Here is a 22,070-nt window from a genome sequence, read left to right as displayed (position 1 = left end):
CTCGATGTTTTATGCATTTTCAAGTCATTTGGCATCGAAAAAAAAATTTCGATTTTCTAAATTCTCCCCTTGGAAGATTTTCGTGGATCAAAAAATCAAAACTTTGAGAATCTTGAGCCACCCCTAAATCATGTCCGATTGAGCTGAAATTTAGCACAGGTCATTTTTTGTGCCAATGAACAAAAAGGAAGGAAGGAAGGAAGGTATTGTATTATAGAGACTTTAAACTTTCGCAGTTCATTCGTCTCTAGCCTTGAGAAAGGCCCTTTGAAAACTCTACTCTATTCTACTCCAGCGCTACCACCTCCGCCCTCTTGCCTTGAGAAAGGCACTCGATTCCTCGCCGTCCAGCCCGTCCAGCAACGATGTTGTCCAGTCGGTGTCCACACAAAGAATGGAACAAAAAGTACATGGTCGGTTCTTTAAATTCGATAATTATTTTTGACGTAGGACTACGTCTAACCGGAAGATATAGGGGGTGAAATGGAAAACTAGGCACTGAACAAGTAGGAAAAAATGCAAGATTTGGAACGCTTATAACTCGAGCATTTCTCAATAGATCGCAAAGGTTTTTGCATCAATTGATAGGAAATATATCTACGCATTCATCATAACGAATAACATTTAATTTTTCTTGAGATAAATAATTGAATAATTGTGAAATATCAAGCATTGTCAAAATGCACTATGTGCCCATTTTTGATTGGTCCATTTTGTGCTCCTCAAATCGTACCGACCAAAACGGGCAACCAGAGCAGCAGCGAAATAGAATGAAGCACGATTGGAAAGGAACAAGAAAAAAATGAACGAAACATTGGTCGCAGTCTCACACATGCGTAATTCTCGAGCCAGCCAGTCAGCTTAAAACATCCCCGCTCCGCTGCCGTAACGATCATTCTCATTCAAACCGTACACCACATCGGTTCGCATCACAACACATCAACAAACCAACCCAAGCAGCCATGTCTGGACATGGTAAAGGAGGAAAAGTGAAGGGAAAGGCAAAATCCCGCTCGAACCGTGTTGATCTGGAGTTTCCCGCAAGGGTAGCTGGCCGAGCGCGTTAGTACCAGTGCACCAGTCCACCTAGCCGGCGTTATATAGTTTCGGCCGCCGAAGTGATCGAGTTAGCTGGCAAAGCTGCTCGCGACGATAAGAAAACCCGCATTCGGAACAGAACACATTCGGTTCGGTGGACATCGAGACAACAGATAGTTGCAGCGAGTGGCGAGTGGCAAACGCAATCGCAAAACGGCATCAGGTAGCAGAAGAAAAATGTTTGTTCTTTATACAAACTGATTTGGTGGCAAATCCAGAACAAGGCGGCATCGAGGGCGTTCGAAATAGTTTTTTTTCAAAACCACGAGTACTAAGTTTTCTAAATTGGAACCATTCCATAAAACAAGGCGCTTTTCAGGGCCATTAAACCTTCCAAAAAAGAGTTTAGGAAATACAGTTCAATGCTTTCTAAAACATTATCCAAAATAATAATAAAACACAAATTGATTTTTTCATAATTTGTTTGCCAGGATATGATGAGTATGTGAATTTGGCAGTTGTTCAGGGCTTATTGATTTTCACCAATTCTTAAATTGCTTCTAGATTGAAAGTACAGTAATTTACACTTATCTCGACATTTAGCTAATTGGACGGACCTGTAATGCGACATATTTAGTTGGACATTTTTGTAAACATAGAGTTCGGGGTCCAAATTATGACCCCACATTGAAAGTCGACACTGTACCACTGTCATCACAAATGTTCAATTACAGGTTAAAATTACCTCCAATCCGACACTGAGTGGTGGTAATGCGACGTGTCATTGAATGTAATTTACTGTACAATATGTCACAAGCTGGATGGGAAGAATTTTTCCAACTGTGAAAGCTGTGGCGAGTGGCAAATGCAATCGCTAAACAGAAAGGTTTAGCCGAACAAGATGGGAATATTGAGTGATAACAAAAACACAACCCCAAAGGTTCTTTTCAGAACCATCAACATATTCATAAAGAGTAAACAGTAAACTAATCCATTTTTCAGGTAGATAGGTAGGTATTCACGTAGGAGAAGAAAATTAAGCAATATATTTAAAATATATATTTAACAAAAGCTGTCCCCTTTGTATAGTCCTACGTCACTCCGGTTATGTCCCCGACATTACCCACCCGTCTTTTTTCCCATACCTTCATTACCTCTCAGGCTAAGTCCTAAAAGGTCGATTTTCGGCCAAATTTTTTTTTTTTTTAGATGACACCATATCTCGATGTCTCATGCATTTAAAGGCATTTGGAATCGAAAAAAAAACGATTTTGCAAAACTTTGAGCGATTTGAGGCACCTCGAAATCATGTCCGATTGAGCTGAAACATTGCACAGGTCATTTTTTTTGGGGCCAATAAACAAAATGTACAGGGTCGGTTTTTGAAATTTGAAATCACCATTTTCGCTGCCACCCTAGTGTATATGCTTGATGGCTTTACGTGGATACCATCAACATCGTTTTATAATAATAACTTTGTCTATCCTTGATACAAAAGGTAAAATTATGCTTCAAAATTGGACTTAAAAATTTAATACAGATTTAAATACAGACAGAAAAAACTAAGATAAAAATATATTTTCAAACCAAAAACACCGATTTTATTATGGCAACCCTACTTCCAATATGTGTATCCAAGGCGCCTAGAAGTATATCCTAAGGTGGGCCAACTTGCTAAAACCACTCTTCAGCCATCTTGGAAGTCTACTGTGTTTTGTTTGTAAACAAAACACAATACGCTAGTGCCGAAGCTCGCTCCTGATCAGTCTGTCTCTTTCACGCTACAAGCAAATAATTCCCCTTCTGCTTTCTTCCGTACTGTTTTCATATACCGCTCCCCTAACCAAGTTAGTGACGAAACGGCCTCACCTAGTACCATAGACCCGTCTTGATGTGTATCCTCACTCTACCTTCAAGACGGCGTAATGCATGCGGTGTAAATGAATGAGCCCCGAGAAAGCGAAGGAATGTAACGTTGACCACGCCCCTATTTGTGTTTCATTTGGCACCGCATGGCAATGTGGTGGTATGGTATACGAATGGTTAAGTTAGGCAGAATTGAAATCATATCTGTTTTCTATGTTTGAAATTTCAATGTTCGATATTGGTTTTAAACATTGTGAGATCTTCCATTATAAAGTGACTTCTCACAGTATCATTCTTAAACGTAAAAGAATATTTTCGATGCACACTGATTTAATGGTTTTTGATTTTCAAATTCTTTTTTTATCACTCCGAATGTTATTAATATTCCTCTTCTAACACAACTCAATAAACAGCGAACCGTAATTAATTAGAAATTAAACGAACCTCGGCTACCCTGTCACGACATATGCTCTCTTTTGCGTAGATGCCCTTTTCCCGGCGAATGTCCCGCGAGAATTGAAATGTCATCCCGGGTAGAAACCGATCCCTTCACTCCCGGAAAACTCCCCGTTGGTAAATCTACTGCGCTAACTCCATAATGCAAATCTCCCACCATTCCGTTTCTTTCCCGATTGCTTCATTTTTTAGCGCATCGCCCCACGATATTTAGGAGCACATTGCATTAGTTGGCTATAAAAGCTGCCCCTTGGAGGGAAGCAACCTCAGAACCTCATCAGCAATCGGATATTCCTCATCGCTGGCTGGCATCCTGTGGGTGCAGTGCCGAAGGAGTATTCTATCTGCGAACATCTTTCAAATTGATTTAGAAAAAAACTATTTTTGACCGCTCCTTTGCAGCAGAGAATTCAATTTCCTGGCAGAGGAGTAATAAATTATTGAAATAAATCCCAACTGTGAATTATAGCTCTATTTTCAGCTAGCTTCTCGTATGTGGAATATCGAATGGATACATGTGTGCTTTTTGATCGGAATTTTTCCTAAAGTGGCCGGAGAGCGCATGACGACTTCATTGGAATGACCGTCACGCTTGGATTAACCTACGAAAATGGCGGACTGTTGCGGAGTCTGAAGCAAATTTCTGTGTGACGATGAGAGTGACAATTGTTGGTTGAAACAGTTTTTCGAAAGAGATTGTTACTGAAAGATGAATCAGTGAGCTTAGAATCACGAGCGATATTACCGACGTTATAATTGTGAAAATCTAACAAAGTGTCAGTGAACGATATCAACTTTAATTTATTCTTTCAGAATGTGACTACTTTCAACCGAGTTGTAATCATCGAGCGATAGTTGAGTGCATTGGTGTGGTGGTACAACATTTCCTATTGTTTTTGTCATCAAAGAAGATTGAAGAAGATTGAAAGTCCAAATCATTCGGTTGAAAAACACAACAGTCATTGTGGATCAGTATTCAAATGCTTCACACTACCGAGAAATCAGCATTTCATGAAGAAGAATGTATCATAATCATTTTAAATGCTATATCATCGTTATGTAAATCTAAACCAAAGATCCGCTTTTGTAGCACTAGTTAATAGTATTTGCATAGTATTTGTACTATACATACTAAATATACCGGTACATCAACCAATTAAAAAAGTACAGACTTCTGATTTTTTTTATGTATAATATGATGTAAACCAGAATTATGTGCTTATTTAGTGTTCTGAATTCAAAAGAGATTGCTATCCCGAATGATAGGTATTGCAGGTTTGTTTTTCTGATTTTATAGAGTTTTGTACAGGTCTTCTAAAATGGGACGTCGGAAATGAAATATGAAGTGTTAAAATCACGGATCAACACTCTTACCCTTCGACCTCGCATTCATATAACAACCAAAAAACAACGACTGAGCCAGCAGAAGTAATTTGAGTGAATTCATCCACATGGGTTTTGGTATCCCCTAAACCTTGTTCAGAATCTGCTTCCTGATCAGATTTACCCCAGATTTACCAATCTCGAAGACTGAAATTATAGCCTTTGATTGCCGAAACAATCCATCGAAAGTGTGAACTTTTGCTTGTACGAGGGTCGTTAAAAAAATAAGTTTCAGTGCCTCAGAAATCGCGGAAAACTAAAGTTTTCGTAATCTACGTTTTATTTTCGAGGCATTTTTCATAGCGTGGCACCAACTTTTTGAAGTACGATGTAACTGCGTCACGAATTTCTCCACTGTTATCGAATCGTTGACCGCCGAACGCCTGTTTCATCACCAGGAATAAGTGATAGTCGTTAGGGGCGAGGTCTGGGGAGTAAGGAGGATGCTCGAACACAGTCCATTTGAATTTTTTCAATTGCTCTTAAAAAGTGCTCATAAAAAGTGGTGCGCTATCGAGACAATCCGGCAGCAAGACACATCATCACACACGCTACACAGCGGCGGCAAGTAGAAGTTTATTTTCCTCTTTCTTCTTCCATCATTCTGTATAGCTTCTGTGCTCGATTTACACCATTGTTTAAACTTTGTGTTTACCAAATCGGCAAGCGTTGGCATTAGGGGTGTCCATTTTGATACATCACCGTTGAACTATTATTGGAACTTTTTTCATTTTCAAATTACACATAATAACAAAAATTGTAATAAATAAAATTTTCAACAATAACTAATATAGAAATATAATTTCTTTTACTAATTTATATTTTCCAAATTATTATATTCTGTTCATATCGAACAGTTGTCTACTTCTTCGTTTTTATTAATATGGCAGAGGGCGGGGAGGATCCCCCATCCACGCCAAAGAATATATCAGATAATGAACCTCCTCCTGAAGAGCAGGAGGATGAAACAGAAGATGAGGAGGAAAATTCTGTTTACGAGATAGAAAGCTCTGAAGATGAGGAAAAAGACGAGAAGCAGGATTTTCGTCTAAAAGAATACCCTGATGGCGCCAAAGGCCCATTTATCGTATACTTTAGACGAAAATCCAAACCTCTTAACGTCATTCGCATCTCAAAAGATGAACACAGAAATTTTCCGAAGTTACCGAGATTACTCGGATGGGGCCAGACAAATTACGAGTTGTCGTCTCCAGCAGGACCCAAGCGAATGCAATAACGCGCTGTGATCTCTTTGCGATTGAGTATCGCGTATACGTACCCTGTTGCAACGTTGAAATAGACGGTGTAATAAACGAAAAGGGTTTGACTCGAAAAGAGATACTCGATGGTGTCGGTCGCTTCAAGAACTCTTCACTTAAAAGTGTGAAGATTCTTGCATGCGATCGACTGAAATCTGTGTCACTTAAAAATGACAAAAGAGTCCTCAATCGGACAAACTCTTTTCGTGTGACATTTGAGGGTTCCGCCCTTCCTAACTACGTTGCAATAGGTGCACTTCGTTTACCTGTTCGGTTGTTTGTACCCCGAGTAATGAAATGCAACAAATGTATGCAATTCGGTCACACGGCCGCCTATTGTTGCAACAAAAAACGTTGCGCAGATTGTGGAGAGAGCCATGATGAGAATCCTTGCCCGAAAGAGCGCAAGTGTCTTCATTGCAGCGGGACTCCTCATGATCTTACTCAATGCCCGGTGTACATACAACGAGGGGAAAAAATCAAGCGTTCCTTGAAAGAACATTCCAAGCGGACTTATGCAGAAATGCTTAAGAGTCCCGTTCCAACGACTCAGGACAATCCCTACTCCATTCTGCAGAACGACGAGCCTGTTGCTGACGCTCCCAATGCAGGAAGTTCCGGTACATCGCAGGGTGCCATCAGGAAAAGAAAAATTACTTCTTTTCCATCACTCCCCAGAAAGAAAACCGAAACTTCCCAAGTTGGAATGAAAACTCGAATCGAACGTGCTGAGAATAGACCGAAGCAAGTACCTCCTGGTTTGAGCGGTTCTTCTACGCACCAGGGGTCCTCAGCACTTCCCGGAGCAGCACCCAACACGTCTGCTCCTTTTTCGCGGTCGAGGCAACAGCCACAATCTGGCTTGCTTGCGCTTTCTGACCTGGTGGACAACATTTTAAATGCTTTAAATATAAACGACCCTCTTAAAAGCATAGTATTATGTTTGCTTCCGATTGTGAGAACATTTTTGAAAGAAAAATGAGGTTTTTTGGCAGCGTTCATTTCCCTCGATGCCTGATTCAGGGCAAGAGGTCAAGGATTTGACCACTGTAATACAGTGGAATTGCAGAAGCATCATTCCTAAACTAGATCAGTTTAAATTTTTAGTTCACAGCTCTAACTGTGATGTATTTTCTCTCTGTGAAACATGGCTTTCTTCAGCCGATGAGCTGAATTTCCACGATTTCAACATTATTCGCCTCGATCGAAATGACTCGTTTGGTGGCGTACTATTGGGGATTAAATAATGTCACTCCTTCTATAGAGTCACTCTCCCATCGATGACAGGCATTGAAGTTGTTGCTTGCCAGACACAAATCAATGGCAAAGACCTCTGCATTGCTTCGATATATATCCCTTCCAGAACTACGGTAGGCCGCCATCAGTTCTTTGATACTATCGAGGCAATGCCGGAGCCGCGGGTAATCTTAGGTGATTTCAACTCCCATGGAACAGCATGGGGATCACTCTACGATGACAACCGTGCCACTTTGATTTATGATCTGTGCGACAACTCCAAATAGACAATTTTGAATACTGGGACAGCAACTAGGATAGCCAACCCTCCTGCACGGGCAAGCATGCTAGACATATCTCTCTGCTCTTCTTCATTATCCCTGGATTGCACATGGATTGTAATCCAAGATCCCCACGGTAGTGATCACCTACCAATAATTTTATCGATCGCCAATGAATCAAAATCTAGTGAGTCAGTCGATATTGCGTATGACCTCACGAAGAATATTGACTGGAGAACATTTGCGGAAATAATATCTGAAGCAATTGTTTCAATGCATGAACTTCCTCCACTCGAAGAGTATAATTTTATATCGAGTTTGATTTACGAAAGCGCACTTCAAGCTCAAAAGAAACGTGTTCCTGCTACCACTTTACGACGTCGTCCTCCATCACTTTGGTGGGACAAGGAATGTTCAAAGGTCTACCTTGAAAAATCATCCGCTTTCAAAAAATTCAGGAAAACTGGATTAGTGGAATGGTACCAAGTACCAAGCTCTAGAAGCCAAACTAAAAGGTTTGATTAAAGCAAAAAAGCGTGGATATTGGCGGAAGTTCGTCAATGGTTTGTCAAGGGAGACCGCTATGAGCACTCTTTGGAATACGGCTAGGAAAATGCGTGGCTGGAACCATACAAACGAAAGTGAGGAATACTTTGACCGTTGGATTTTTAACTTTGCAAGGAAGGTTTGCCCCGACACCGTTCCTGCACAAAACGTCGTACGCGAAATTCCACTTCAAAACGATTATGAGAATTTTTTGATGGTGGAATTCTCAATTGCCCTTCTCTCATGTAACAATTCAGCTCCGGGGTCGGACAAGATTAAATTCAACTTGTTGAAGAATCTTCCCGACTTGGCAAAACAGCGTTTGCTGAACTTGTTCAACAAGTTTCTGGAGCTTAATATTGTCCCGCATGACTGGAGACAAGTGAGAGTGATAGCCATACGAAAACCCAACAAGCCGGCTTCCGATCACAACTCGTATAGGCCGATTGCAATGTTATCCTGTATTCGCAAATTGTTAGAGAAAATGATTCTACTTCGTTTGGACAAGTGGGTCGAAACGAACAATTTGCTGTCAAATACGCAGTTTGGCTTCCACCGAGGTAGAGGGACAAATGATTGTCTCGCGCTACTATCTTCTGAAATCCAAATCGCATTTGCTCGCAAAGAACAAATGGCTTCCGTTTTTCTCGATATCAAAGGGGCATTTGTGGCATAATCGTGGACTTTCACCAATTCTCAATAATTTCCTGTACAATTTACTGTCAGAAAAGCACATGATTTTCTCTCATGGCAGCTCGAAATCTTCTCGTTACAGTTTTATGGGCCTACCACAAGGCTCCTGCCTAAGCCCCCTCTTGTACAGTTTTTACGTCAATGATGTGGATGATTGTCTAACTAGAGACTGCACGCTGAGACAACTTGCAGACGATGGAGTTATTTCCATCACGGGTACTAATCCCGTCGCTCTGCAAAAGTCGTTGCAAGATACCATGAACAATCTGTTCACGTGGGCCCTCAAGCTGGGTATCGAATTCTCTACGGAGAAAACTGAAATGGTCGTTTTTTCTAGGAAGCACGAACCCGCCCAATTCCAGCTTCACCTATCCGGTAAAACGATCCAACACTCTATGTTTTTCAAATACCTTGGAGTATATTTTGACTCTAAATGTACCTGGGGGAGACACATTGCGTATTTGAAACAGAAATGCCAGCAAAGAATCAATTTTCTCCAAACAATAACCGGAACATGGTGGGGTGCCCATCCAGGAGACCTCATTCAGTTGTACAAAACAACGATATTATCAGTGTTAGAATATGGCAGTTTTTGCTTCCGATCAGCTGCCAGGATTCATATTCTCAAGCTGGAGAGGATACAATATCGTTGCTTGCGTATAGCCATGGGGTGTTTGCATTCGACACATACGATGAGTCTCGAAGTTTTGGCAGGAGTACCCCCGCTTACTCTTCGGTTCACAGAATTATCCTACAGATTTCTCATCCGTTGCAAGATCATGAATCCATTGGTGATTGATAACTTCGAAAATCTACTCCAGCTGACTCCTCAGTCAAGTTTTATGTCTTTATACCATGAGTACCTTACCCACGACGTGCACCCTTCACCAGGCATCTCCAACCAAGTTTGCTTCCCATACTTCTGCAATTCCTCTGTCATTTTTGATCTGTCCATGCGACAAAAAATCCATGGAATCCCAGATCACCTACGCTCCGATTCTATTCCGCCGATATTTTCGGCAGAATATGGGAAAGTTAGATCTGATAAAATGTTCTTTACTGACGGTTCATTCATAAACGGATCCACTGGCTTCGGCATCTTCAATGAAAATTCCAGTGCCTCTTTCAAACTCAAAGATCCTTGTTCCGTGTATGTCGCTGAACTGGGTGCGATATATAACGCATTAGGGATCATTGAAATATTGCCCATCGACCACTATTTTATTTTTTCAGACAGTCTCAGCTCAATAGAGGCAATCCGCTCAATGAAAGTTGATAAATGCTCATCTTATTTCCTAACAAGAATAAGACAACTATTGAGTGTTTTGGTCGAAAAATTATTCAAGATTACCTTAGCATGGGTTCCCTCTCATTGCTCGATTCCGGGGAATGAGAAAGCGGACTCGCTAGCTAAGGTGGGCGCTTCAGAAGGCACACTTTTTGAAAGGCAAATTGATTATAATGAATTTTTTCACATTCCTCGTCAGGACACACTCGTTAGTTGGCAGCGCATGTGGAGTGAAGATGAGTTCGGTCGTTGGTTACACACGATTATCCCTAAGGTTTCGACGAGTGCTTGGTTTAAGGGATTGAATGTAGGTCGTGATTTCATTCGCGTGATATCTCGGCTTATGTCCAATCACTACAACCTAAACGCGCATCTCTATCGCATTGGGCGCGCAGCAAACAATCTTTGTGATTGTGGCGATGGCTACCACGACATCGAGCATGTTGTCTGGTCGTGTATCCGGTTCCATGCTGCTCGCTCTCAGCTCTCTAGAGCACTGAGAGCAAAAGGCACACAATCGGATATCCCCGTCCGGGATATCTTAGGTAGCCGGGATCCTGATCTTCTGCTTCATCTATACCTGTTCCTCAGAAACGCCGATGTCAACGTTTAATGATGTTTCCTTCGTTGTGTCCCCGTTTCATATCCCTCCTATCCGATCGATAAACTTTTACATAGTCGCGGCAATACATACACACACTCTTTACAGATGCACGGGCCGAAGGTTGTGCAGTCCACTGATTATTCAACAAGAGCCAAAGATTGTACCGCTCATGACAACTCTACACGAGCTGATGTTTGCGCCGGCTAGTGACCATTCTATCCTGGATTCCTCGAGTCGAGAAAGACGCACCACGCTAGATATGGGGTACAGACTAGGGAGCGTTGCTGATTAATGGTCAGCTGCATCCCAATAGGAAGTATCCCGTGTCGGGCACACGTATAGAGCATCGAAGACTGCAACATACCAATTATGAGAACACTTGTAATACTAACCTCGAGCCAACCGCGAGTAATCGGTTACATATTACTAACATAGTTGTAAGACAAAATTTGTCAAAATATTGGACTCCCGGCCCCGTCAGGCTAACGCCACATGTGCCTTAATAAAAAATATATTTTGGGAAAAAAAATCTATTGTGATAGATATTATGTTCTTCATTACAAGTGAATTTAAGACTGTCATCCTTTTACGTTTGGTATGATGATTTTGAATTCTTTGTTAGGCAAACATCTTTCAGTCCGAACAAAAATGCCCCCGACTTACATGTATTTGCAATGCCAATTTCCCTACGCTCCATGGATTTGAACTCTGTGTTAGGGAAACACATTCCAGTCGGAACAAAAATACCCCCAACTTTCATTTATTTGCAATGCATATTTCCCCAAGGCTGCTTGGTTTTGATGGCTGTGTTGGGGAAACCGTAAATCGGACCAATCAAAACAAGGCAGTTAGGGCGTTTAGATAACACTTAACATTTTACAGTTATTCAATTGTTTCTCTAATGAAAAATAACATTTTATTAATTGCGATAGAAGCGTAGAAATATTCCCTATCAATTGATGCCAACATCTTTCCAATCCAGTACGAAATGTTCGGGTTATAGGCATTCGGAATCTTTCATTTTCTCCTGCATGTTCTGTGTTTAGGTTTAATTTTACTCCCCATATACTCCGGTTGGACGTAGTCCCACGTCAAAAAATCGACAGAGCAGAGGCCCTGTAATATCCAGTATGAAAACATTAGTAATATATGTTTTTTTTTAAATTTGACTCGATTGATTTGATAACATTAATATGAAGCAATGGAGCAAAACAAATATTCTAATATATGATCTATACAACTCTGCTTGCGTTCGAACCACACGGCAAAATATCATTTCCATTCCATTCGGGACACATTTCAATCATGGTTTTTAAAATAAATCAACGGAATATTTCCCAAAAATGCCTGATTTCCATTCTAGAATAGTAGTCCAGCTTTTTTCCTTTATTAATTTTAATCATATTCTATTCATTGGTAATTACAGTAGTTCAGTTGTACCCAATGAGGTACATATCGAGGTGAAGCAGTAGGCGGAGTATACTTGTATTCGCATGCAAAATTTCGTGTCGTAATTATTTGCGTTCTCTATGAAATGTATATGAAAGAAACAAAACAATGGTCAAAATACTCACGGTTTCATGATGATTTGAGCTCAATTTCTCATGAAATCTTGCAACGGTTTGTTTTTTAACAGATGGCAATTCTATTGTTATTTCCATTATTTATATGGTAAAAAGGTCCAGAGAGCAGTTGTATTCTTAGTCCTCGGAACCATCAACATTTCCGGTGAAATGCTGCTTAATTGAACACTATTTTCCCACATCACTCACACTGACACTGAGAGCCATAATAATATCAATATAGTATGGTAAAACTAATGAAAGTTCGTTCGTTTCTATGGCCGTGGGGGAGTGGAAATGTTTTGCTGAAATATCACTTTTATTCGCATTTTTCAACGTAATTTCACAAATATCCACTGCATGCTGTCACATTATATTCATAATCAGCGGGAACTTCAATGAAACGTATGTTTTTCATTGATAAAACACATACTGAAAATTGCATTATCACATGGATTTGTGTAGGCAATCGAATATAAACACAACGACTGACGTCAATATTTGAGAAATAGTTATGGCAGCGCATGCTATGTCGCTCGAAGAACCACCATCTTCATTACCTTTTTTCCAGTTCATTGAGTTGTACCCATGTCAAGAGTACTTTTGTATATGTTTTATTTGGAACTCTGATATACTAGTTTACCACATTTTTTTTCCAAATATTTTATGTGCATATGTTTGCTTGCAAACGCGAAATTTTAAAAACTTCGTCGATTGGCTTCGCACTGGGAGGAGAAAATGTATTTCAACTAAACTGGTGGTTTCAATTTTTATCGGAACATAAATCATAATTCGTAAACAACCGCCACCCACCCACAATCACGCTTTATAATTGCTTAATTCGTGGCACAAGCCAGTTTCATTCTGGCAAATCTTCCCTAGGTTGGCTGAATGCTAATCTGGACTAACTCACAGCAGCAAAAAATTCAGAAGGAAAGAACAAAACCAGAACCTCTCACCCCTCACGAAAACAAGAACCCATTAGTTGCGAATTGAAGTTCCTCGTGAGCATTGAAATAAGGATCCCCTCGAGGGAAAACAAGATTGATAACATCTATTCTAAGGAGCGAGGGTAAAGTGACTTCCAGTCCCCTCGCCACATCGAGCGACATTCCTTCCTTGCTGGGTTATTGTTGGTATGATGATAATAATGCCAACAAGTGTATCAAAATAAAATCAGATGTAGGGGACTAAAAGTGGTTTCCTGGTTTGTTCACATCCCTGCCAGAAGATCGGACGACGCTGGGCGAGTTGCACTTAGGACGTGTTGGCGAATGGTGCATTAAGAGGCATTAAAATAAATTGGATTATCTTTGTTGATAAATAAATTGATCGACTGCGGCAAGTGGGCACGATTTGCCATATGGCTTGTATCAAACATGAACCAGTTGAAGGTGAACACAAATCACTCTCGATGTTTTCCTGAAACAAGAACAAGTATTATCGAAGCTGGATATGCTCCTACTAGCTCCTGATCCTGCTAAGCTAGAAATGATATGTGATTATGATTGTAAGACAGCAAATCGACTGATTTAAATCTTCACGGTTTTGCAGTTAATCCTCATCAAACTCGAAAATCCTGCAATGGAATACATTGGATTAGTGAAAATTTTCAGCCGGAACCGTGACAAAACAGGACCACCCATCGACTTTGGCAGTTTCAGTTAATTCCATCTCCATAAATCGACCATTAATCTTGGCAGTCGGCAGCCACTTCGTACGACACTTCCTGGCCATAATCGGCCCCTTTTTGTGGCGGAGTATAAATGTAGAAATTATTTACGGATATGATGGTGACCTTACGCCGGAAGGCGCTGCGTTCGGTTTGGCGTGTTACGAAACACGAGAAGTGTTTTCAGCTGGCACGCGTCACCACGGACGGCTGCGTTTGTGGGGGATGGACGCGTATTGTACCTCGGATCCGAGAGTAGAAGAACGGCTGCTGCAATAGTTTGACAGTTGAAAGGAGACAGAAAACTCCGTTCTTTAATTCTTATAAGTTATTCTTCGAAAACTACATTACTAAATAGTAACTGTACAAGATAAGCACATTCCAACGCAATGATATTTCCTCTTACATTCAGTTGAACAGATCCATTGACACTGCGTTTTACAAACGGGTCGAGCTACCTGCTTTGCCGCGTTTTCGTTATTCGCACACATACACAAAAATAGCAATGGATGCGGTATCGCTTCACAAACTTTTGTTTGCTGCTTGATTCGTGTGACTCCGCCCACAGTTGCTACTCTCAGTCTCGCTTGCAAACGAATTACACCGTTCGCCGAGACGAGAGGCACGTTTAGTAGTGCATTTCGGAACATGGGCGAGTACCGTGTGATGAGTTAATATAGGGATGGGGAAAAAGAAATGTCGTATTTCTGATCGAAATTTGACGCTTTATTTGACATACTTAAAATTATCCAATATGAGTCAAATATGCGCCGTTTTGTTCGCAAACTTGTTGCCATTTAGAAGGCAACTTCATTATACCCACCTATATAACACCCCCTCCTTATTTGCAAAAAACTCAGACAGACAGTTTTCGCAACCCTCTTTTGAGGCCAACTTAGTATCACCAAGAGCGTTTTGCATGGACCGGAAGAGATGATAATCACTTGGAGCCAGGTTCGGACTATACGGTGGATGCAATAGGATATCCAAACCGAGCTCCTGTAGCTTCTTGCAGGTCATCAAAGATGTGTGAAGCCGAGCGTTGTCCTGGTGGAAAACAACACCATTCCTATTGATAATTTCTGGCCGCTTCTGGTTAATCGCCTGCTTCAAACTGTCAAGCTGCTCACAGTAGAGAACCGAGTTGAGGGTCTGGCCATAGTTGAGCAGCTCATAGTGGAAGATTCCCTTCCAATCCCACCAAACACACAGCAAAACCTTTCTGGCCGTCAATCCGGGCTTGGCGATGGTTTGGGCCGGCTCACCGCGCTTCGACCACGACTTCTTTCGCTTTAGGTTGTCGTACGTGATCCACTTTTCATCACCAGTCACCATCTTCATAAAAAATGGGTCGAGTTCGTTCCGTTTCAGCAGTGTATCGCAGGCGTTGATTCGGTCTAAAAGATTTTTTTTGCGTCAACTCGTGTGGCACCCATACATCCAGCTTTTTTTGAAATCCAATCATCTGCAAATGGTTCCAAACGGTTTTATGGTCTATACCCAGTTCCTGGCCTACCAGTACGGGGTGTATCTTCGACAGCCACTACACCAGAACGAAATCGATCAAACCAACGCTGTGCTGTGCGAATCGTTACAGTATCGGGTCCATAAACTACACGAATTTTTTCGGCCGCTTTCGTTGCAGTTTTACCTCGCAGATAGTAAAAACGTAAAATATGGCGAATTTCTTGCTTGGTGGACTTCATCTTTGACGAGCTATAACTTAAGACTGAAAAGGACAATCACAACACTGTCAAAACACTTGTAGCACAGATTGTCGTCTTTAAATAGCCGTATAGTATGATCCGATGCGATAAGTACAACACAAGATATGTTTAAATGTTGTCTTATATTGACAATATACGACATTTCTTTTTCCCCAACCCAATATATCATATAACAGAACATTCGATCAAACAGAACCAAACAGAACATTCGATCGTCGATCGTTCTCCCCTAAAAAACGATATAATTTCTATGCGAAATAATAGCTGACATCAAACAAAATATATGCTAACCACTCTTAGAATTATTAGAATTATTACATCAATCCGATGCACACAAAAATACATCCAAATGGTAACCGAGAGGGCAATTTCTGCATAACAGAGTGTCTCGAATAGCTTCATATGCTCCAGGAATAGAGCGATAGTAAATTTTTAATTTGCTCTTAGAAAAAATATCGAAATTTTCCGACCTGTTCATTTTACTTCCCCAGGCCAGAGTTCTGACCTTTCTGATGTACGTTCTCTGGTTCTTATAAGCTTGAGGTGAATTTCCTTGTCTTACCTGGTCTTATGTGACTTGACGGAGTATTATGTTTATTGAAGACATATTGAATCAATCAACCGAAATTCAACATTTGAAACATTTAAACATTTGAACATTTTACACTTAAACAAATTTGTACTTCAGATTTGAAAACTCTTTGCATTTTGCCGCGTTTCTCTATGACAACTACTGGTTGTCAGAAAAAGGCCACATTAGAATGGTTTTTGGGATCAGTTACTCCTGTTCATACGTTCTCCAAATTGATGCAGGTCAGCATCGTGGATTTTGGATAATTCAGCAATTTAGCGAACGCACGAACAGATATTCCGGAATTTTCATAGCGTATGTGTAAAATCGATTCAAGCTTGTTCTGGTAACACTATTATTGAACAAATGAAACTATCCTGTCCTACCTTGATTTTTTACAATCATAAATTAAATATTTCGAATGAAATAAATAAATTACAGAATTTTTCGCTTGTTCGGATTTTTTCACTTGATTATGTTGTACAGGGTTTCTCAAAGTGGCCGATATCGATCCCCCGGGGGTCGGGCTAACCGAGCTCTTAGGCCTTCAGTACCCTCACGACCTTCTGTTCGTCGATCAGGAATGCGCGGATGATGCGTTCGCGCAGACAACGATGGCACAGAACTCCACCGAAGGTACGAGTGATGGTCTTCAGACGACAGCACATACGCGGACGCTCGCTTAGTCGGAATGGCTTGATTCCACTGAGCTTCTCCTTACACTGTCCACATTTTGGCACGATACGCTGCTTCTTCACGTACAGATACACAAGGCGGCCACCAGGTGTACGAACGATGCGTCGCTTGTTAGACTTGGTGTTGTAAGACAGACGTCTTCTCAGTGTCAATCTCTGAATCATCTTGATGGCTCTTGACGGAAAAAAATCATTCAAGCTTCCACGTATTTCAGAACGCATATGAAATTGCAACATATGGACAAGTTTTTGATACAGTAAAATGATGTATATTTGTATTTTTAGCTTAAGGTTTGCTTAAGTCGTATCAATACAACAAAATAAATCATTAAAAAGGTTTCTCATAATATATATATATATATATATATATATATATATATATATATATATATATATATATTTATATATATATATATATATATATATAATTACAGAATTTTTCGCTTGTTCGGATTTTTTCACTTGATTATGTTGTACAGGGTTTCTCAAAGTGGCCGATATCGATATATATATATATATATATATATATATATATATATATATATATATATATATATAAAACCGATATAGAGATTCCCAGATTTTTGTGAAAAGTGGTAGTTTTATTCTTTATCGCAAATCATTAGACACGTATTTTTTTTGGCAGACTTATCTCACTTCTTAACTAGGCGAACCTAGCCAGAATTTTCACCTGCCCCCGGGCTTCTGAATGCCAAAGGGGGACTAGGCTCTGCGGAATGCACGTATCTGCATGCTCGTGCTGTTTTAGTCCTGACCGAGGAATTGTCGGACAATCGCGCAGGTGCTAAGGATGACCGACTTTTGGATGCCGGCCAATTCCTTCTCGATGTTCAACACCTTTAGCGCTTCCAGAAGTGTCTTCGGGATAATTCCAGTTCCAGAGAGAACGACTGGAACAATTCTTGGGACCTCCCTTAGCCCCCACAGTTCCTTGAGCTCCACGGCCAATGGTCGGTACTTGCAGATTTTGCGACCGTGGGTCTCCTCCAGATTCTGGTTCAGTGGAATAGCGACATCGATGATGGTGACTTTGCGGTCGCTCTTGTCGTAAACCATTATATCTGGGCGGTTGTGGTGGATCGAGAGGTCGGTCAGAACAGTGCGATCCCAGTACAGCTTGAAACGGTCATTTTCCAGGACAGGTGCAGGCAGGTACCGGTAGTTTGGTACGTTGTCTTCCAGTAGAGCACATTGGAGCGCCAGTTGTCGATGAACAATACGGGCCACGTTGTTGTGGCGCTCGGTGTAGGCTGCGTTGGCCAAAACGGGACAGCCTCCCATAATGTGCTCTATGTTTTCACCTGGTTGATGACACATCCGGCAAATGTCATCAACGTCTTGATGCCAGACGTACCGCCTGCAGTTTCTCGTCGGCATTATCCTGTCCTGGATGGCTATCATGTCGGCTTCTACTACTGAAGAGAGTTCACCACGCGTTAGCCACAGATTAGATGCGGCCTTGTCGACGTGTGGCCGGTCCAGTTGATGGGGGTGGGCACCATGCACTGCCTTCTGCTTCCAAGCTGCAATCTTCTCCTCCACTGTCTGCAGATTGCAGTTGAGTTGGTACTCCGCTTGCGCCAAGTGCAGAGCGCTGTATCCTCTGTCGGCGGCGCAGACAGCCCGGTATAGCGCGTTTTGGTTGGCGCGTTCTGCGAAGTACTCGCGCAGTTGTCGTACCTGGGCAACACACAGTGCAGATATGTCGACTATTCCTAGTCCCCCTTCTTTGCGTGGCAGTGAAACTCTCTCCAGTGCCGATTGAGGATGGTGCATTCCGGCCTCTTTAAATGCTTTCCTCATCCTCCTCTCAAGGTCCTCTAGGTCGGTTTTGCTCCATTTGACTACACCAAAACTGAAGGTCAGCAGGGGAACCGCGAATGTGTTGATCGCGCGTACCTTGTTCCCCGCGTTGAGGAAAGTCCTCAGGACACAGTTCACTCGACTCAAGAACTTGTCTCGCAGCTCCGTCTTGATGTCGGAGTGGCGAATCCCGGTGAGCTGCCGGAATCCAAGATATTTATAGGATTCGCCACGAACCATGTCTCTTATAAACTCGCCGTCATAGACCTCGTAGCCTCCGGATTCGGTAAGTTGTCCTTTCAGCAGGTGGACACAGCGACACTTGTCGAGGCCGAACTCCATGCAGATGTCCCTGCTTATGTCTTCGACAACCCGGATAGCTACACGCTAGACGCTGACGTGAATCAGCGTAGACCTTGAGATCATCCATGTAGAAGGTATGGGTCACTTCTTCGTGGGCGCCGTCGCCATACCTTATTTTATAGCCATGACCGTTTCTATTGAGCGTCCTACTGAGGGGGTTCAGTGCCAGACAAAACCAAAGCGGGCTGAAAGAGTCGCCTTGGAATATCCCCCTCTTTATCTGCAGCGTTCTAGACTGCAACACATTTTCCCCATCACTGAGGTGCAGAGACGTACTCCACTGCCTCATCGCATGCTGCAGGAACCTAACGACGACGGGATCAATTTTGTAGAGCTCCAATACCCGGACGAGAAACGAGTGAGGTATGGAGTCATAAGCCTTCCTGTAATCGATGTAGGCCATACTTAGGTTCCGCTGGTTATATACCGCCTGGCCGACTATGGCTGCGTCGATGATGGCCTGGTCTTTGCAGCCATGCGTATTTTTCCTGCATCCTTTCTGCTCTTCTGCGATGATGTGATGCTGTTCGCAGTGAGCAGAAACTTTGGCGGTAATTATGCTGCTCAGTATTTTGTACAGACTCGATAGGCACGTTATCGGTCTGTACTTTGATGGGTTCAATGTGTTGCTGTCTTTCGGGAGGAGGAAGGTGACGCCACGGGTGGCGAATTCAGGAAGGTTGTGTGGGTCACGTAGCACCTTGTTGAAGCACTCAGCTATCTTTGGATGTGCGACGGTCAGCTTCTTGTGCCAAAAGTTCTGGACACCATCGGGGCCCGGTGCTGCCCAGTTCCTCAGGTACCGCGAGGCTTCGCGGACATCGTTCTCTCCGACGATGATAGCTGGCATCTCTCCAATTTCACCACAACTCTCCTCCTCCCGTCTTAACCACATTTGCCCGTCGCGATGTTCTACTGGGGTCTCCCAAATACCAGCCCAGAAGTTCGTCACATCGCTAATATCTGGCAAACCTTCGCGGTAGTCGGGCTTCTCGTCGCTAATGTGGTCGTAGAACGCTTTTTCGTTATCTCTGAACATCCGATTTTGTTCCTGGCGCTTTGCAGAGTCAGAGTAACGTTTCAGCCGTTTAGTTAGGACGCTCAATTGCTGTACCAGTGTGTCGAGTTTTTCCGTCAGCTGGTGAGCTCCCAGCTGGCGAAGTTCAGTAGGCCGCACGATCACAGCAACTTGGCGACATAATTTCGCCGATCTGCTGCCTCTTTTGTACGCCATCAGTCTTCCAATTGCGGCGCGCTTGTTTAGGATCCGTTGCTCCAATCTCCTTCGCCATGGAGGCTCACGCCTTTCACGGAGATGTTGGAGCAGTCCGCCTCTTGGCCTAATACGGTATCCTAAACTTTTGGCGGTCGCCACAGCAGCACAGTAAACTTTCAGTTGCAGCTCCTCCATGTTCTCAGCATCAACCAAGTGCAGCGGAAGAACGTGCTCGTTCATGAGCTTTACTGCACTTGTCAGCCTGCGGGAATGCTGCAACTTCGGGATCCTGGGGCGCGACAAAGGATCCGTGTCGCGGAACTGTGAGATCGCCTCGTCGTAATGGAAGACCAGATCGCGTAGTAGTTGTTGATCTGGCTGTGGATCTTCCGGCTCAGGGGGTTGTTGTACTGTAGCCTCCACTGGTGCTGATTCGCGTGCCCCACTCGCGAATGAATTGCTCAGCCGTACTGAACTTCGTCTCGACACATCGCTTGCTCTGCTTGTTCTGGAGCTTAGTTCTCTCTGCACCTGCTGCTTGATCTCGTCGACTTGCGTTTGGGAGAGCATATTGTTGCGTACAATCGCTCTACGCCTCGCGTTCATCGCGTTTTGGTCAAGCCTCCCGATGAACTCTGGATACGCTTCCTCGAACATTGCGAGTATTCGAGGGCGACCGCTCATGTCCGTCTCCAAAGCAGTGCAGATGTAATAGGCGCGGATCACGAATTCATTCATTTCATGTGTCCACATGATCCGTCGCCTAGTAGTACCCACAAGTGTGGACGACTGTCGTCTGACAGTCGCAACACGCCTCGTAGGCGCAGCGTTTCGTTGGTGATGTCGATGGCTGCTGTTTCCGTGTGGCGGTAGCTCTTCGGGTTGAACCCGGCTGGTGGCCCGCTCTTGCACATCGCCCTCCAGCCGCTGGCCGCTCGCTCTTACGCCCGTTCCAGGACCAGCTCCAGTTCGGGGACCCTCCTCGGGCGATCGCATTCTGAGTATTCTTCGTGAACGTAGCTCCATTTTCTGGGTGTATCTCCTTTGCCCGGGAGACAGCGGGTTGGCAAGGCCTCCATGACCCGGGAGGCCTTCCCCGGGAGAGATATAGCGCTCTGACTCGCTCGCACCCCCTCACTTAGCCACTTTCGACACCCGTTCTCGGAGCCAAGACCAGGTGTGTGTTTCCAGTTCACGCCCGATCTAAAAATGTCGTCATATGATCTTCGTGGAGGCGTGAGATAGGAACATTTGAGACCAACAGGTAGGCTCCTACCCTAGTGTTGATCCCCATTTGAGAACCTGAGAACCATTTTTTATTTTTTTGTTATCGACTTTTTCCCTTTTTTTTCCAAAAATAACATTTTTAAAAAATTCATAACTTGTGAACTACTGAACCGATTTAGACGGTCGACATATCAAACTAAAGCTAATTAGTCACTAGTCATTCTTGGAATAATGCTACGCTTGCAAAAATTCCAGGTTTTGGTTATGTCATTATTGATTGTATTCGTTTTTTTATAGTTTTCATGGTCTCGGGACCAAGGGTGCAATACTTTTTTATATTTTTTAAGGAAAGCTGAGGATTTTTCACATAACATATCTCAAAATCAGGGAGGCGTTTTTTTCGTTTTTGAGTTATGATTTTTCAAAGTTACCCGATGGGTCCCAAGAAGGACTTTTGTCAAAAATTTATTTCTTTTGAACTACTGGACCGATTCAGATGATCGACATATCAAATTAAAGTCTACTAGCTAGCCTGTTTTGAAAAAATAACACACTTGCCAATC

At 42.6% G+C, this 22,070-nt stretch overlaps 1 protein-coding gene and 1 long non-coding RNA gene across 2 annotated transcripts; one reads left to right on the top strand and one right to left on the bottom strand.

Annotated features, from left to right (window-relative positions):
* Positions 1-3,651: 3,651 nt before the first annotated feature.
* On the top strand, positions 3,652-4,445 carry LOC129764236 (uncharacterized). The gene is made up of 3 exons (XR_008741086.1): positions 3,652-3,789; positions 3,842-4,118; positions 4,174-4,445. It is a non-coding gene; the product is annotated as an uncharacterized LOC129764236 (long non-coding RNA).
* Positions 4,446-16,721: 12,276 nt separating this feature from the next.
* LOC129764416 (60S ribosomal protein L34-like) lies at positions 16,722-17,042 on the bottom strand. The gene has a single exon (XM_055763474.1). The coding sequence runs from the start codon at positions 17,040-17,042 to the stop codon at positions 16,722-16,724; it is 321 nt and encodes a 106-aa protein (XP_055619449.1).
* Positions 17,043-22,070: the final 5,028 nt, after the last annotated feature.

The sequence above is a fragment of the Toxorhynchites rutilus genome, chromosome 2 (assembly GCF_029784135.1).
Source record: "Toxorhynchites rutilus septentrionalis strain SRP chromosome 2, ASM2978413v1, whole genome shotgun sequence".
Taxonomy (NCBI): domain Eukaryota; kingdom Metazoa; phylum Arthropoda; class Insecta; order Diptera; family Culicidae; genus Toxorhynchites; species Toxorhynchites rutilus.
Note: the sequence above shows the minus strand (reverse complement) of the source record. Positions and strands in the feature narration are given on the sequence as shown.